Below are 17,855 nucleotides of genomic sequence, written 5' to 3'. Positions count from 1 at the left end.
AGTACAAGTTCTTCTAGAGAAGTTGAAGTGTTGCTTTGCTTCATCAGTGGATTCAGCTCTGTGCTACCAACACCACACAGGCCATTTGGAGAGAGTTTGTGTGTCACAGAATCACAGAATGGTTTGGGTTGGAAGGGACCTTCAGGATCATCCAGGTCCAATCCTGTGCTATGGGCAGGGACACCTTCCACTAGACCAGGTTGCCCCAAGCTTTGGTGGCAAACTTTCCAGGCTTTGGAAAATGTCTGGAGGAGTGTTGCATTACGGAGCTTGCCAAGATGATTGATTAAAGAAAGACTATTTCTATAAAATCTGCTAATTTCCCTTAAGAACATTCAAAAAGAATCCAGAAGCTCTAGTTGTCTCACTAAGCTGAGTAGTTTTTTTTCCTTGTTCAAAAGTTGGGGAAATGTGAAGGAGGAGCTTGGAACTCTTGTGCAGTGGCAGAAGGCAGAGATTTCCACACCAGAACAGCATTGTCAGGACGTGGCCTTAATATTTGTGTTTGCACAAAGATAACATCGTTCTTTTATTCATAAATAACTTGCTGGGAGGAGTGTGGGTGGAGTGGGCAGGTGCCTGGCAGCTCTGGCACAAGTTTGAGAGGGGTAGTTGTTGAAACTTGGTGCAACCTGGTAGTGCCAAAGGCAGATGTTTGCAGTGCAAACTGCAGGTTTTATGGAATCCCGGAATGGTTTGGACTGGGAGAGACCTTAAAGCCCATCCAGTCCCACCCCCTGCCATGGGCAGGGACACCTTCCACTAGTCGAGGTTGCTCCAACCTGACCTTGGACACTTCCAGGCATGGGGCAGCCACAGCTTCTCTGGGCAACCTGTGCCAGTGTTTTGTCACCCTGGGAACTCTTCTCCGAGTGTTGGGGCTGAGCAGCTTCCTTAGGGCTGTCTCTCCCCTCACCCAAACCTGAGCAGTGCAGCAGCTGATGTGCTCCTCGTGTGATTTCAGCTGCTGTTGTGTATCACCCTCATTTGTTGGAAGTTCATCAAAGAAATGAGAAATCGAGATCATTAACCTTGTCCTTGGGGCTCTGCCCTTCTCTCTTCCCTCTGTACCATATACCTGGGCTGTCCTACTCTGAGTTGTCTTCTCTGAGCATACACCATTTGAATACTCTTTTTACCATCCTATTTTAGCCATCTGTTAATGTTATATCAGCAGTTTTTCCTTAGCTTCTCAATCTCCCCCTCTGTCTAGCAGGATGAAGTCACTCAGCTCACCTCTTTTCCCATCTCACTTGATAGATGTCTCTTGTCCTAGATTCATCTTTCTTCTACATCTCAAAGTTAAAAGTTGTTTCTCTCCCTTTTTTGCCTGTCTCTTGCCCACCCCCAGGGATCCTAACACCTGAGGTGGACAGTTGGACCACCTGGCTGGTGTCCATCCCTGCTCCAGGGGGGATTTTCCCTCCCACCTGAGATGCTGCAGCCCCTCTGCCCAATCTGTGCCCTGTCCCCAGAGGTGAGGGATGTGGCCCCTCTGCTTTGGGCCAGTCCCTCCCTGTCCTTTCTGCTGCTCCTTGTCATCCTGTTCTTTCCTGTGCAAGCCTCCTCTTGTCTCCTGCTCCTTCATGTCATGGCTTGACTGAAATTGTACCTCCCTTGAGCCAGGGCCAGCCTTGCTCGTTGAAGGAACACCTTGTACATCTGTCATGCTGTTCAAAGCATATCAAATTAGGAGAACAGAAATGTCTTTTCAGGGAACAGCTGCCCAAAACTCCTCTTTAACAAGCCCTGTTTCACCTGTTTGCCTCTTGAGGCTGCTGCTGCCCAAGGCTTTCCTTCCCAAGTGGAGTTGGAGACACGAGGAACGTGGAGTAAATTTCCTGTTTGATTTATTGACCTAGTTTAGGCAAATGAAACATCTTGGAGGCTTTTTAAGACCAAAAAGTCTTTAAGCCTGAACTGAAAGCAGTATGTGGGTGGTTTAAATCTAAACATGCAGGTATTTTCAGGGCCCTTGGTGAATGCTGCTGTCTGCCATGGTTTTGGTGTTTGACTTAATTCCAGAAAGGATAATATGTCTTTGCCCCTTAGCAGTTTTTGGGGTTTGAATTTTTGTTCTCCTTTTGTACCTTTCATAATGGTGTTTGATTAATTGATCTAATGGATTTAATTATCTAATAGATTTCTCTTTTTCCTCTAACTCCACTTCTTTCTTACTAACAGGAATTACTGTTGGCCAGAATAAAAGAGGTATTTTTTCACTGGTTCCTAAGTCTTGTGGTCTTTGCACTGTGGTGTAGTTCCCTTAGCTGATAGAAGCATTCCATAGCTATTAGGCACGGGGACATGGTGTATTCCCTTCAGTTTGAAATATTTAAAATACTCTTTCCTCTACAGGTAAAATTAATTGTTCTGTTAGGTAATCACTGTACAAAACCAAACAGGGAATTTTGGTCACTGTTTTTGGGCCGGTGCAAAGATGAAAGAACATGGGCATGTGTGTGTTGGAGCAGCTCAGCTGTGTGTGGTGGGAGATCACCTGGTGAAATTCAGGGCTGAGAACCACACCTCGATTTTAGCTGGTCTGTAGCATTTGCCACTAACTACTACCTGTGTTCCAAATAACACACACACAGCTGGTTCCTTAGTAAATTAGATACCAGGTAATAATGCTTGAAATGATGAGTTTTCAACTCTGGAGCTGTACTGTCGTGGAGCCAAGTCCCATTTCCATGTGGACTCTTGAGTCAGCTGCTGGTCAGTGCTAAAACAAGGATCTCTGTGTGCCAGGGTTGCTGATAGCCCTGATTAAACAGATGAAGGTGGCTGCTTATTTCCTTTGCTTAGTCAAGCCTCAGTTACTGAGGCTTTATGCTGTAGAAGCTCCTGTTTCGTGTTTCCCTTCCAGCACTGGTTCCCACCCTTCCCACCCAGTTGTGATCGTGTCGTAGGGTCTCTGGCTACAACCTGGAGCTGCCCAGCAAGTGGCTGCAGACCAGTTGGGAGTGCCTGGTGTGCAGAGAGTGCCAGCTGGAGCTGGGAACTGGGGTCCCCTCGAGGTGGTGCTGCCCCATCTCAGCAGGGTGGGGTTGACTCTCTCTGCCCTTGTGTTGCAGACTCGCCAGCCCGTGTTCGTGCAGCTGCTGCAGGGGGTGTTCAGGGTGTACCACTGCAACTGGCTGATGCCCAGCCAGAAGGCCTCTGTGGAGAGCTGCATTCGGGTCCTCTCAGATGTAGGTAAGAAGTGAACGTGAGCAGAACTAACTGCTCAGGCGTGGTCATCCAGAACTTGCTGCTTCCATGTCGTCCTTCCATGAGGAAAGTGCAGTTTCCTTCCCCCAGGTGTCACCTGTGGATAAGTCGTGGCCCAGGTGTACAGAGCCAGGGTTATGTTGATAAATGGTCGTGGTTGAGCAATAGGTGGTGTGACTGTCACATGAAGTGCTCTCTCTGTTCAGCCTCCAAACTCTGCAGCAGGGAGATAATTTTGTGCCACTCCTCCCCGTGATTTGCTCCACTTTTAGTATCAAGAGGAGTAAGTTGCACTGGATATGAGGCCAGGTTCTGTTGGATGGGTGTACACGTGTGCCAGCACGAGCTGTTGGGAGTGTGTGTGTGTAGGGACAGATTCCTCCTCCCACACTTGAGAGACAGTAAACAGCTCTGAGGTGTGAAAGCCTTTAACCACAGTCCTGCACAGGTCTGACCCACTGCACAGGGACCGAGCACTGCCTTGGTTAAAATGCACTCAGAGAATCATGGATTCATTAAGGTTTGGAAAAGACCTCTGAGATCACCAAGTCCAGCTGTCAACCAGCACCGCCACCATGTTCACCCTAAACCATGTCCTCAAGTGCCACACCCACGTGTTTTTTGAACCCTTCCAGGAGTGGTGACTCCATCACCTCCCTGGGCAGCCTGTTCTGATGCTTGACAACCCTTTCCATGAAAAACTTTTTCCTGATATCTAATGTAAACCTGCCCCTAGTACAACTTGAGGACATTTCCTTTCTCCCTGTCTAGGAGAGATTGTAGAAGGAAGGAGTTTGTAGGAGTTGCAGGTAGAGGTTTGTCTTGTTCTCGTGTTGGTTCATGGGCTGAAGATCTCAGTTCTCACTGACTTCGCTTGTTGCAGCCAAAAGCCGAGCGATTGCAATTCCTGTGGACTTGGACAGCCAGGTGAACAATCTGTTCCTGAAGTCCCATAACATTGTGCAGAAGACTGCCATGAACTGGAGGATGACTGCCAGGAACGCTGCCCGCAGGGACTCGGTGCTCGCTGCCTCCAGGGACTACCGCAACATCATCGAGAGGCTGCAGGTGCTGACACACCCCTTCCCCTGGGAGAACACTGCCTCTCCTTCAGGATAACCATTAAACAATAAAACTGAAAGGCTCATCTGACCAAACCCTGAGGCCTTTCATTTATTCAGGCAGGATGGGCCTCATTGTCCTGTCCCTCTTCTTGTAAGATTCTTGTCCTTCCCTCGTGTGTGAGATTAACTTGCCTGTAACTGTGTGTGTGTGATGTTTGTTGTGTTCCAGGACATCGTGTCAGCCCTGGAGGATCGCCTGCGTCCCCTCGTGCAGGCAGAGCTCTCAGTGCTGGTAGATGTGCTCCACAGGCCTGAGCTGCTCTTCCCAGAGAACACGGATGCCAGGAGGAAATGTGAAAGTGGAGGTTTCATTTGCAAGTAAGTTGTCTTGGGACTCCGGCTTGTTGGGAGGATTTTTGTTGTAGTTTGCTTTTCCCCAATTTTCCTGTACCCTGTGGAACAGGGCCCTCGTGTCCAGCTTGGTAAACACTTGATATGCTTAGAAATACTTGTAAAACACAGTATTTTGTGATGTGGTAAATGCAGTTTGTCCTTGGAGGGGAAAAAGTTGCCTGTGGGAATAGGGGAAGACTGTTTGATGTGCTGTCACAGCTAATGCTTAAAAATACTTGTTTACTGCAGGATGCAAATGCCATGAGCAGTGGTATAAATGAGTTCAGCTTTGAGCTAATCCCAGTTATTTGATACCTGCCCTCACCCCAGTAATGTTTGTGAGGTGCTTGGGGAGTACATCAGGATCAGTTGTTACCATGTGCATCACCCACAGTTAGAGGGAAAGAAAGGAAAAGGTTACAGGATTATTCAGAGGGCAATTTGAGCAGATCCAGCTTCTCTGATCACCTCCTGACAGGGTGGGTTATGCACAGAGTTTATAGAAACTAAGTACTAAGTCCCAAGTGCTGGGTGGGATGGATTTTGGGTTGCACTGTCCAAGACACTCAATATGTATTTTATCCAAACTGTTATATGTGATACAGTTTTCTTACTGTTAAATGGTTGTTCTAGAGGACCATCAGGTCCTGAATCCCACTGATTCCTTGCTACCTGTAGTCACAGGGTGTTTTTGGCTCTCCTCCTGCCCAGGGACTGCAGGTTCCTTCACAGCTGCCCTGGTAGCTGGTCAGGTGTTGAGAGAATGCTCCCAAAGTGGTTGTGTAATGGTATGATAAAAAAACTTGCTTGCAGCATAAACCAGTTAAGATAACCATGCATATCTTACCCCGCTTTTAGAATATTAGCACTAACCTGAGCTGTGGTTGATTGCTTTTTTCAGGTTAATTAAGCACACAAAACAGCTACTGGAGGAGAATGAGGAGAAACTGTGTATTAAGGTACTACAGACGCTCAGGGAAATGATGACCAAAGATAGAGGCTATGGAGAAAAGGTAATGTGTTTATGATCCATCACTCTGTGTTAAACACTGTCTTTGTTCAGTAAAGGAAAATAAAATTCCTGCTCTTTCAGCTGTTTTGTGAGTGTAAGCACTTCTGGGCTGGAGCAGGAACAAAACATTTTTAGTCAACTAATACCTTTCAAATCATATTTGAAGTTAAGCTTGTTTCTGTTGCTTTTCTACGTGAGCCTGGCAAGTTTAGGTCTAATTCCTGCAGTTGCTGGCAATCCAAAAAATCAATTCTGTTACTTTTCTATGAAGGATGTGACCTCTTTATCTGCTTTCTGGGTCTAGGTGGCTCTTCACCGGGTCCTGTAACCTTACAACAAGAGAGGGTATTTTGTAATTCATTTTAATTTGTAAACAGCTGAGTAATCTTGTTGTGAATTATAGATGGAAACTATCTGTACACCCACCCATTTTTTTTTCTTTCCCTTTCCTGCATACAACTCCTTTGGTTGACAAGAACATTCTTCTGTTTGCACAGACCTGTTCTTTATTTACATCAGAAAAGTGTGTATGCACCCATATGTTTGTGTATCTAGACATTGCTACAGTCAGCTGAGACTGGGAATTGGAGATTATCTCGTGGAATTCTAATCAGCTGAGGTTCTTCCCATGCCACAGAGTAGGTACAGGGGAGTACACCCTCCAGTGAAGGTACTGGGAGCAAGTGGGAGTGGGGGAAGCAGCGATGTGGGAGGACACTCACTGCACCCAGAGCAGGTGCTGTTCATGTCCAGTTCTGCTGTGCAGTTGGGGTTGGAGTTGTTGCCTAGTGCTTGATTTACAGCAAAAAAAAAGGGTGAAAACTTCAGAGATGAGAGTTTCACAACAGCAATAACTGTTTGTGGCAGCGTGAGGGAGGGAGATGCTCTGCAGGCAGAGGAACCTGCAGCGTCCTGGCCAGCTGGGATGTCCCACGTGAGCCAGCCCAGCTGGCAGGGAGGAGGAGGCAGGAGCAGAACACGGTGCTGTGGTGCCAGAGCAGGGGGAGGCAGAGCCCAGGGCCCGGGAGGGAGCCTGGCACATGCGGGTGTGCACGTGCACGTGTGTGGGCTGGTACCCAGCACACCCAGGGAGCACGTGGCAGTGCCAAGGGAGCGGGAGACTCCCAGGAAAATGCCCCAAGGGCTGGGACGGCCTAGGCTGTGCTCCCTGCCCTGTCAGGAACGTTCTGCCCACGTGCTGCCCCTCTGCTGCCAGAGCCCAGCCCAGCCCAGATCCTGCTCAGCTCTGCTCCTGCCTGGGGATTTTTTCGTTTTGCAGTAGCAGTGTTGTGGAATAAATTCAGTGACTTGCAGGAATGCCCTGATCAACTGCAGGAAAGCAGCATATCCATGTGGGATGAGGAGGGGAGCAGGGTCAGCAAGGAAGGGCAGCAACTGCAGGTGTCAGCTTTGAGCACTTTGTCCTTCTCTGCTGAAGGGGCAGAATCGTGTGCTGGGGCATCCCAGCACGAGGTAGAACCCTGTGGGGACCTTCTGTCCTCTCCTCGAGGTCCCTTTACTGAGTCATCTGAGCTGGAAGGGGCTGCCTGGCTGTCAGTGCTCCTGGGCAGGGGAGCTGGGCTCGGGGATGCTCTGATGAGAGCAGAGTGCTGATGGTGCCTTTTGCCCAAGGCTGGGGGGGTAAGAGATTAAGTGTAACCGTAGACTATGTTTTACACTTTATTAGCACATCAGTGCACGTTCTCCTGTTAAAAACAGCCAGGAGACACTGTCCAAGGTCACCCTAAGCCATAAAAACAGTGGGTGATGTATAGCATATATACACTGTACACCAGTGAAACCCAAATGAGAGCTCTGAGGGCTTTGTCCTTTTAAATGCAGTCTGCCACTCACATTTTCCTAAATGGAAATTAATTTTCAGGAGTTCTTTGACTTTATTCACCCAACTTGGGGAAAGCAGGGTTTCTAGAAGCTGCAGTTACCATGCACCATTCAGACCATGGAGAACCCCACAAAATGCTAAAAATCTTCAAATTGTGGCAAATGCATTAACTCCTGAAGCAGTAGCTCAGTTACATAAGGGATCAGAATGTGCTGCCTGTGAAGTGGATTTCCGAGTCTGAAAAAGCAGCTGATTGCTCACGGATAGACTGGGAGTAGTAGTAGAACAGCTTTTACTGTCTGGCTGTGAGCAGTGAAATCGGATTTATTCTCCCTCGTGACTCACTGAACTGAATTTAGTCACCACCTAAAAGGCAATACCTTTTGTTTTTAAAATCATCCTGGAGTGTAACAAAAAAAAAAAAAAAAAAGGAAGGAAAAAGCCCTCATGCACCCACTTTGAATTCTGGAGTCCCTCCATGGAGGTGGGTTCTGTACATAAAGGTGACAAAACTTACCCTTGTGACCAGCATATTAATCTCATAAACAGTATAGTTTATAGGTCAGCTGGGCACAGAATCATGGAATGGACTGGGTTGGAAGGGACCTTAAAGCCCATGCAGTCCACTCCCTTCCATGGGCAGGGACACCTTCCACTCTCCCAGGTTACTCCAAGCCCTGTGCAGCCTGGCCTTGGACACTTCCAGGGATGGGGCAGCCACAGCTTCTCTGGGCAACCTGTGCCAGGGCCTCACCACACTCTGAGTAAAGAATTTCTTCCCAACATCTCCTCGACCCCTTCCCTCTGAGTTTGAGGGACCCCCCCGCCATGTCCTGTCACTGTGTGCCAGAGCTGACAGTGGTCACCCCAAAGTGTGTTCAGCAGCAGAGTGCTGTGCAAGTCTTGGCATGGCCTGTGATTCTGCTGCAGTCCCATGTGGTGCTCTCTGGAACACCCTGGATTACATAAGGACAGTGCTCCTCCTGCCCTGCCTAATCTCCCAGCCCAGATAAGCAGGACCTTGCCCTGCTGGCCCCCTGCACGGCGTGGAGGGAGCACTGGGAACACGCCCTGTGCTCCGGTGCTGAGGGCCCTGCTCCCACAGCTGGGGCTCCTCTGCAGCATGCAAAACCCGTGGGGAGAGCACAGATGTACAGGAGCCTGTGGGAAGGCTTAAAAATTTTACATATTGCTGAAGACTCCTCTCTTGGCACACGCTCAGGATGGCTCAGTGACGGGGAGCAGACTGTGCAGTATTTAATAGGCACAAAACTGCACTACACTGACAGTGTAGGCTAGACCCAAGTTTTTTACTTTGCTGAAACATGTCATTCATGCACGTCTCTCCGGGTGCCTACCAGCTGACTTGCCTCAGCTCTGCAGGGCTACATTTTAAAGCTCCATTTTTCCTGCCTGAAGTGGAGATGCAGCCCCTGCCCTCCTGCTGCTCTCACGGCTCTGCTCATGATGTCTCCCGTGCCCAGGGGTGAAGTCCTTGGCTCCCTGTCAGCCAGCCCGCGTGGTTTGGCACAGGAACAAAGCCAGGGCACATCCTGCCTCCCAAGCTCCCTGGCACAGCATTCCCAGCAGTGTCTGTTCCCTAACCCGGCGCTGGCAGATGTTCCTCATGCCCACTGTGTAATATAGTGTTGGCTTGCAGCATTTAAGTGTTAAATGATTGACAAGAGCCTAACATGAAATTTATGTGTAACTTCTCTTACTAATCCTTGCTTTCAATTCTTCCCCTTCTTTCTTTCCCGGCAGATTACCATTGAATTGGATAATGCTGAGGTTTTAATTTTATTTCTTTTCTCCGGTGTTGTTTCTATGGTGTTTGTTTTACCAGTAGCCCTGTGATCTGTCCTGTCTGCAGCCCTGAGCGTTCTGGTTTGTGTGCCTGTGTCAGTGGATTAGTGGAGTTTTCAGTCTACCATGTGTCTACACTGGGAATAGTTACCATAACTAATTCCATATGTCATTAGTTGGAATATTAGTCCAAATGCAGTTAGAATATTTGGTAGCCTTCAGTCAGCTGGTGCCATGGTAGGTCCCGTGAAGTTTAGGATCACATCTGGAGGATGAGCACCATTTGAACATCAGCATTTAGCACTTGGCCCCCATTCCCTTGTCCTTTGTGAACAGGATGTTTCTTTTCATTTGGAAAACCAAGTACTGAGGCTCGGTGGTATCCATGCAGAAGCTGGAAGAGCCTGGGTGCAGGTGGGCCTGGGGAGGGCCAGGTCCTTGTGCAGACACTGTGGTGGTGGTTTTACCCAAAAGGTGACGGTCATGCAGTTCCCCAAAGCCTTTCACTGCCCTTCCTGTTCCTTCTCAGTCGGGTTTGGTGTGTGAAGCCACGTCAGACAGTTGGAGGGTTGTAAAAACCATGTGCTGTGACCCCGTGGAATTAGTGACTTCTGGAGCTATTTCTGTGTGAAAAGCTTCCTGCCATCCAACCCGGGCCCTCAGCTGCCACTGCCACAGTGTTTGTGCTGCATGGAGCTGCTCTAAGGGCAGAAGAGCCCTGTTGGAGGGAAAACTTTAACTGAAATTCAGCTTTCTAAGGACTCTGCAAAGCCGTGTGTCTGCTCGGGGCACGGGCTCGGGGTGGAGGGAGGGAGCTGAGCTGTCTCTGCTGCTGCAACTTCCTCATCAGCTCAAAAAAACCCTCGTGTGGGTGTGGAATTTGCATAAATGTATAATACTGAGAAAGTGATTGACTGGCACCTTATTTTACTGAAATACCACGGAAAAAAGAAATATTTCCCTCTCTGTGCTTTGTTTCCTGCATTCTTTCCCAAGCCAACCTTTTACTTGGAACAAAGCTTAACCACTTAAAACGTTTAAAACGTTGCTGCTCTTTATTCAGTGGAGTAGATAATGAAATAGGCCATAAATTGCTTTCTGTAGGACTTAATTTTGATGTTAACCACCTGAATTCACTGGATAAACTTCCTTCTGAAAATGAAATAATATTGGGGACCTTGTGTGTTGAAATGGGTTTGAAATCCAAATTATTTGTGACAAGACTAGACAAAAAAAGTGGCCATGTGGCCCAGGGTTGGGCTGGAGGGTCTTTTCTGTTCAGGAGGGCTTTTAGGGGAGGGGAGGAGCAGAATTCCTCACAAGAACAAACTGGAGTTGTGGGTTTTTTGGTTTGTTTTTGACTGAATCTCTGGTTGGGATGCACAGGCCCTGCTGTGCCCTCGCTGTCATCCCTCTCTGGGCTGGAGCAGAAGCTCCAGTGAATGTGTGAGGACATGAGTTTCCCATCACTTGTTTCAGGCAGAGTCTGATTTTGGCCTGAAAGACAAAATTTCTTGTTGTACAAGTTCCTTCCCTGCCCTGCCATCACCTCTCACCTGTGACGAGGCATCTCAGGTGTGTCTCCAATCTTCACTCTGGTTTGGAAAGGTTTAACCTGTGGCACATAAATGTTTCCATCAGGCCAGACCCCTTGGATGAAGTGCTGCTCCAGCTTCCCAAAATAACATGTCTCTATGTAATTTTAGCTTGGAGAAACTTCAGAGAGAAACTTGAATTGTTTAATTGCAAATTAAGTCATAATATGAAACTTTTCCCTTTGGTTTCTGGCTGTAATGGGCTGTTTGCCTGCAATAAATCAGGCAGAGCGTGCAGAGCAATTTAGGATTTGGTCTGGAGGCTGCAAAGGAGGAATTTTATTGCTTCTTGATGGAGCAAGTGCATGGAGGGAGCAGGTGTGTGTGTAACCATCAGCACTGAGCACTGACTGCTCAGGGAAAGAGTTTCAGTTGGAGTTTGAACCACTGGCAATTCTCAGAAATCCTGGGGTTTTGTGCTTTTATTTTTTTCCCCTTGTCAGCCCTGGAAATTATATACACATTTAGGGCAAAGGATACAAAAATCTCCATTATTAGTGAAATTATTAACTTTCTTTTGTATCAAACTACGCACAACTTAATGGTTTTGATCAGTTGAAATTCTCCTTATTCCCTTGGGGAAAAACTCTATTGAAGTAGCTGTTTATGACACGATTTCATGGTACTTATGTGGTTGTTTATGCAGGTTATTTGTCTTAGTTGTGTACTGTAAGGTCATTCCAGTGGGCAGTGGGTCCAAATAATAAAGGATATTAAAAATTCCAGGAGATGTTAGTGAAAGTCATGATAGAAAATAGGTGTTCCAGCCCCCCTTAACATTTCTGTGAGTGAAGAAGGGAGTGCCCTTTGAAGTGGGTGAATAATGCTGGAATTCACCCTGATGGGAGGAAATCCCCTGCAGGAAGGATGGTGAATGCTGTGACCTGAGCTGAGCTTTGGGGTTTTGGGGTGCTGGAAGAGTGGAGTGCAAGGGAAGAGGAAGGGTAGTGCAGTTCCATGTGCTATATCTGAGGATCATGAACTGCTCCAGCAGAAATACAGAAAGAGCATCTTTAAGCTCCTGTACGTGTGTTTTGGTTTTGAACTCTGCACCATCCTGCTGTGGCAGGATTTACGTAAAAGGTTTTCTTCTGGGGTCAGAAATTAGGATTCACCAAGAATGAGAGTCATCCTGCAGCATTTTCAAACATTCAGGTTCCTGTAAACTTGTCAAGGTGTGCAGACCTTTGGGATAGGGGCTGTGTAAGGCTGGTATTAAAATAAAAAGGAGAAAAGGTATCCTAAGAGATGGATGAGAAGCATGGTTTGTTTTGAGAGAGAACAAAACCGTGGGAAACTGGAAACCGTGTTGGTTCTGTCCTGGTCTTAGTGGGTTGTCTGCTCAGAGCTTGGCTTTTGGGGTGCACTGGGGCTCTTCTTTGCCTCTCCTGGAGCATCAGGTGGGCATCAGGAGCTGAAGAGCTCCGTAAGCTGGGCCTGACATTGGGTCTGTGCAGGTGTCAGGTAATAAAGTAGAAACCCCCTGGGCAGGGCAGTGTGTTGTCCTTAAAAGCCCTCGGGCTGAGCCTGTGTTGATGGACTCCTCAGTGGGCTGGAACTGCTGTAATCCTGTTCCTGGTGGAGCTGTTCCTGTGCTGGTGTCACAGGGAAGAGGTTCAGGGCCGAGTTAAATTTTTCCCTGAGTGCCCTCGAGTGTTATTCTCACACCGGGAATAACTAAACCCTGCTTGCGATTAGACACAACAGCTTCATTTACTTCTAATTCAACCCTCAGCCCGCTGAAAGGTCCAGGCGTGATGCAAATGCAGATTTCCTGATGTTTCCCACCCGGGGCTGCCCCGGTGGGCTCCACCACGGGCTCCACCACGGGCTCCACCACGGGCTCCACCATGGGCTTCACCATGGGCTCCCTGGGCTCCAGGGCAGCTCCACAGCAGCGCTCCCTCCCCGCCGAGGCGTTTGGGATCTGTTCCCACCCGTCCTCCTCGGCCCAGCTCCGTGCCCGGGGACACCGTGGCCCAGTTTCCACCTGCAGTGCGAGCCTTGGGTACTAAACCAGCCGGTTCCTGGAGCAGACCCGGCTCTCTGGTTGCTGCCCCGCCGAGCGCTCGGCGCTGACCTGCAGGTGGCACGCGCAGGATGCCGAATGTGCCGCCTCATGGCCTACTTTGCCTCTTTCTTTTTTTTTCCCTTCTCCTTTCTCCCCTCCCAGCCACATTGCAGTGAGCTGTTCCGCTGGGCACCTGCCAACATTCAGGCGGCAGTTACATAAGAAGAGGGTTTTTTTCCTGGAATTTGGGCCCGCTGCTGATGTGTGACCTTCAGCGGCGATTGCCAATAAAGGCGCTGGGGATGTTTACGGGCACCGCGGCCCTGGAGCGCTGCCCAGGCCGGTAGCGGCCGAGCCCGGGGGCTGCTCCTGCTCCCCGGCGCTGATCCCACCCCACTGCAGCTCTCTTTCATCTTTCAGGGTGAAAAAGGGGTGCTCTGCTGCTTCCCCCCCACCCCTCAGGGATGGGGCAGGGGCCGGCAAACACCAAAACAGCCAAATCCAGCAAAACTCTATAAGCACACGGAGTTTCCCATGTAATTAGTTATTTTTTTTTTAGGGTTATGTTGGGGTTTTACCTGTTTTTATTCAGTACTGACACTTTTGATGCAGCTTTATCCAGCAATATACACCTGCAGTCCCACTCAATAGAGTTTAGGTTTGTGTTTTTTTCACCTTTTCACTTTGGTCTTGAGGTTTCAAGTAGGTGAAAAGGGAACTGAAAATGCTGGTTCAAAGGGGTTGCCTGAATTAACCTTAACAGTGCTCTTTATCAATGATAAAATAGAACTCCGATGGCTGAATAAGGTGCAAAATTGGTGCCATTTTATGCATTTTTGATTGGAATTGGGAAATGCATTAACCTCTTCAGAGCTGGAGAGCTGCACTTAGGAATTATTTTCCTTGTCGAGAGCTCACTCCAGTCATTTCTCTTGTGTATTTTGCACTTAGACAGTGCTTCACTTGTTATGTCTCGAGCAGAGGAAATGCAGGCTCTCATAAATTTTTGTGGGCTGCCTTATATTTTTTTTCCCCTTGAGAAATCCTGCAGTCTTTGGACTGTTTTTATTGCATGAACTGGAATTGGTGAGCTCTTTGGAAAAGGAGACTGGAACATTGCTTGTAGTTATTTGTCATCAAAAAACCCAATAATAGTTATGCCATCTTACTCGTTAATTAAAACTGCTGCTGTAAAATGTGTTGTGAAGGTTTAGTTACTGTAGAAGTCCTGCAAGACTGAGGATTTAGAGAGGAGGAAGTGGTTGCACTCACACTGAAGGGCAGAGACTGAGGTCTCTGGCTCCTGGAACACCCCAGCCCAAGTAAAACGTGCTTTCTCCACTGAAAACTGTGGAAAATGAGGGAAGGCGTTCCTGTAGGCAGATCCCAGTGACCTTTGAGTGCAGGCACTGACAGCCCTTATGCCAAATTTCCCACCTCATTGTCTGGCAGTGCACAAAGTCTCTGCAAGTTCCCTGAGGTAAGGGGGGAGGATGTTCAGACACATCCCCAGTCTGGGTGTGCCAGGACTGGGAGCAGGTGGGTGCTGGAGGGAGCTGGGGGGGGCTGCTTGTGCCCCCCAGAAATCCCACATGCCTTCTGAGAGACTTGTGCCAGGACAAGGTGCTGCTCCACATCTGCTGCTGCTTAATTTGTGCAGCGTTGGCTCAGGTCTGTGCAGGGGGAGATGTAACGTGGGAAGTTTGTCAAAGCAGTTCAGTGCTCCTGGTTCCCAGTTATTCCCCTCTGCCCTGAAACTTCTCCGTAGCAAGTCAAATGCTTGTTTGACAAACACCTACAGATCATCTGCAGGGGCTAGAAATTTCCTGTCCAAATTTTTCCTCAGTTCCACAAGGTAACAGTGTTGACCCGACAAAGCAGACTTGGCAAGGAAGCTACACGGAGTTTTGTAGTGTTTTTGAAGGGTTATGGAGGACAGCAGCATAATTTGTGCTCTGATCTGTTGTCATCAGATGAGGTGATGCTTTTGCTGTGTGTCTTTCAAGGAAGAACTGTACTGACTGTGCTTCAAAGAGAAAAGGGGAGAAATTCAGAAAAGGGAGGAAAAAGTGGAAAGGGACTTGCAGGACTCATTCTGAACAGCCATTCCCACTGGAACTCCAGCTGATACTGGAGATAGCAATGCAGGAACCAAGGCAGAGGTTTCAGAATAACATACATCTGAGATCTCCACTCTAGTTCCTTGCATCTGGATGTACAAGCTGGCTATCTAAAGCTTAGGGTGATATTTGGCTGACTCTATGGTTGTTATTTTTATTTCCTCCTCTCTGCCAAACCTCTTCTTCTAACACCCCAGTAATGATAAGCCATACACATGGAGTTGGGTCACTTCTTGAATTCACAGATTTTGAGACCAGACGGAACCTGTCAGTGATTGAACCCACTTCCTGCACAGCTCAGGGCATCTCCCTCCTTACTATTGCTTCATCACAGAGCCAAATCAGTTGAGTTTGACTAAGCTTTCTCAAAGTGCTTGGGGTTAATTGCATTTCAAGCCTTTTGCTTGGTGGTCTGGATGTCTACTACAGAGCTGAGTTTAAAAAAAATAGAGAGAAAAGCGATCCCGAGGCTTCAAACCTGAATGAAAATCTTCCTGCTTTTCCTCAAACCATTTCCACTCTTTATCCACAGTGGTAGTTATTTCAATTTTCTGTGCAAGACAGATTAGATAACTTTAACCTTGATTGTTACTTTGAAAGCAAAGGAAAATTTTTATACCTTCCTCAAAGCCATAAAAGAAAAGGATGGAAAACTCATCCACACCTCATCCTTTGAGATGCCATGAATTCACACCGGAGCTGTCCCTTGCTCGGATGGTTTTTGAGGGGATACATCCCCTGGTGAGTCAGATAAAGGCCGTTCTGGGAAGCCCACATGGCCTGTGTTGGGGAAATGGGTGCTGGAAGCATTTGGGTCACCAGCAGGTCAGAGGCTGTACTTCTGTTCTGGCTGATGATGAGTGGTTTATTGGTCAGTCTTGTGGGAGCGGAAGCTTCTAAGGAAGAGAAGGTTTGGCAGAGCAAGTTGAAAGGACCTTTCCCTACTGCTAATAAAAAGCACAGATGTTGTACTCTGACCTGGCCACCCACTATGTTCCAGTTGAAAAGCTGACCACAGTGTCCATGGTACTCACCTGGTGTTGTTTAGTATTGCACAAACCTGCCCCTGCCCCTCAGACCATCACTTTCTTCTGGTTGGAGAGCTGAAGTATATGGAGAAATCTTGCAAAATTACTACCTCAGGCTGCTGACCCAACCTGTTCAATCCTTCTTGTAAAGCACAAGCTGATACTTTGCAGCACAAGGTCAATAATTCTTTGCTATTTGAAGCCATTTTGACTCAAAGAATTGAAATTTCAGTATTTGGAGTTTATATTCTTACTGGAAGTTTGATGAGGGCTGTGCTGCTTTGGAGTGATCCACCTGGGCATTGCTCAGGGCAGTGGCTTTTCCTCCCTGGTGGGTGGATGGGACTGGCTCTTACGTGCCCTCTGTACCACAGAGGGAAGGCACAGGAATTTGTGAACTGCAATTCATAATTTTTCCTTTTCCAGTTAAGTTGGGAAAGATGAAACTAATTTCATGATGGTTCTTCATCTGTGCTGCCTTTCAACTGCAAAATGTTACACACGTTTGGTTAAAATGGGGTCATAGTGTAACCCCAGGAATCCCAGAATGATTTGGGTTGGAAGGGACCTTAAAGCTCATCTTGTTCCACCTCGCTACCGTGGGCAGGGACACCTTCCACTAGCCCAGGTTGCTCCAAGCCCCATCCAGCCTGGCCTTGGACATTTCCAGAGATGGAGAATCCACAGCTTCTCTGGGCAACCTGTTCCAGTGCCCAGAAAGGAAACCTGTGTTTGGATCCCCAGTCCAGGCATGTTATCCTGTGGCAGTCATGTCCACTTGACCTGCCAACTTCAGCATCCCCTTCCCTGGCAGGAAGGGACCTCATTTCCCCTGCAGTGGAACAGGCCCAATTTCCTTGCTGCTGTTGGCTCCTTGAGAAGGGAGGAATTTTCCCTTGCTCTGGAGCAGGTTGTGCAGACGGTGTGTGCAGGCAGAACAATGTGCCTGGACTCCCTAATGACCCGGACGGCGTTCCCGGTGTCCAGCCTGGGAGCAGGGCAGGAATGGTGTGTTCCTCTGCATAAATGAGGCTCTTCCTGTTCACTCTTGGGCCTCTGGCTTAAATACTCCCTGCTTCCATTGGAGCAGGAGAGGAGTGGTTTGCACGCTTGAGAAGGTTCCAGGAGCGGTGACAATGCAAGGAAGCACCGACCAGAGGCCATGGGAGCTGCCAGGAGGAAAGTCTGTTAGGAGGAGAATGGAAAAGGGTCTTTCCTGGCCAAGGAGCACTGCAGGGGAAACACTCACTCCTCTGGCTCTTTCCTGGGAAGTGGAATCTCTCTGGATCTGGTGGCCTCCCTCTCCCTTGGAGCATTCCCCAGCAGGTTTTGGGTTAAGCTCCACAGTGCTCTCCCAGCCCGTGGACATCTGTCTGTCTGTCCTGTGGCCTCTGGGCAGACACAGCCAGCGAGGGCCTGACTCAGTTTGGTGTTTGTATCATCAGCATCTGATTTCTGAGTGTCTGCTCCGAGGAGTTAACTCAGTTGCCCCACGGTTCCATAGGCAGCTGCATTTGAATGTTCAGGTCTCTGTTGTGTGTCTACGCTCGACTAGATAAAAGTTGCTTGTCTTCATCTGTTTCAGTGTGATGATCAGCATTTTAAATTTGAAAAGCTGTCACCATACAGGCCCTTATTTCATTGCTCCTGTTTGGTTCTGCATCATATATCTTTTATCTCAAGGAAAATATGTTTATAGATGAGAATCCACCGAAAACAATTTTTTTAAAGTAAAATTATAAGTCTGCTGCCTTTGTGACATGCAGCCCT

General features: G+C 48.2%; 1 protein-coding gene across 11 annotated transcripts in view; it reads left to right on the top strand.

Annotated features, from left to right (window-relative positions):
• ITPR1 (inositol 1,4,5-trisphosphate receptor type 1) overlaps positions 1 to 17,855 on the top strand; it is a 163,756-nt gene that overhangs the window by 84,288 nt on the left and 61,613 nt on the right. For 8 of the 11 annotated variants that reach the window (XM_039378491.1, XM_039378490.1, XM_039378485.1 and 5 more), the window contains 5 exons: positions 3,078 to 3,198; positions 4,097 to 4,281; positions 4,507 to 4,655; positions 5,572 to 5,683; positions 9,290 to 9,316. In XM_039378491.1, the coding sequence (XP_039234425.1) occupies positions 3,078 to 3,198; positions 4,097 to 4,281; positions 4,507 to 4,655; positions 5,572 to 5,683; positions 9,290 to 9,316 (594 nt within the window). The remainder of the gene's footprint in view (positions 1 to 3,077; positions 3,199 to 4,096; positions 4,282 to 4,506; positions 4,656 to 5,571; positions 5,684 to 9,289; positions 9,317 to 17,855) is intronic. The other 3 variants (XM_039378492.1, XM_039378488.1, XM_039378487.1) reach the window with 1 other exon arrangement.

This window comes from Pipra filicauda, unplaced genomic scaffold (genome assembly GCF_003945595.2).
Source record: "Pipra filicauda isolate LSUMZ 115617 unplaced genomic scaffold, ASM394559v2 scaffold139_size1960392_pilon, whole genome shotgun sequence".
In the NCBI taxonomy this organism is placed as follows: Eukaryota; Metazoa; Chordata; class Aves; order Passeriformes; family Pipridae; genus Pipra; species Pipra filicauda.
This window is presented reverse-complemented; position numbering and strand designations above follow the sequence as displayed.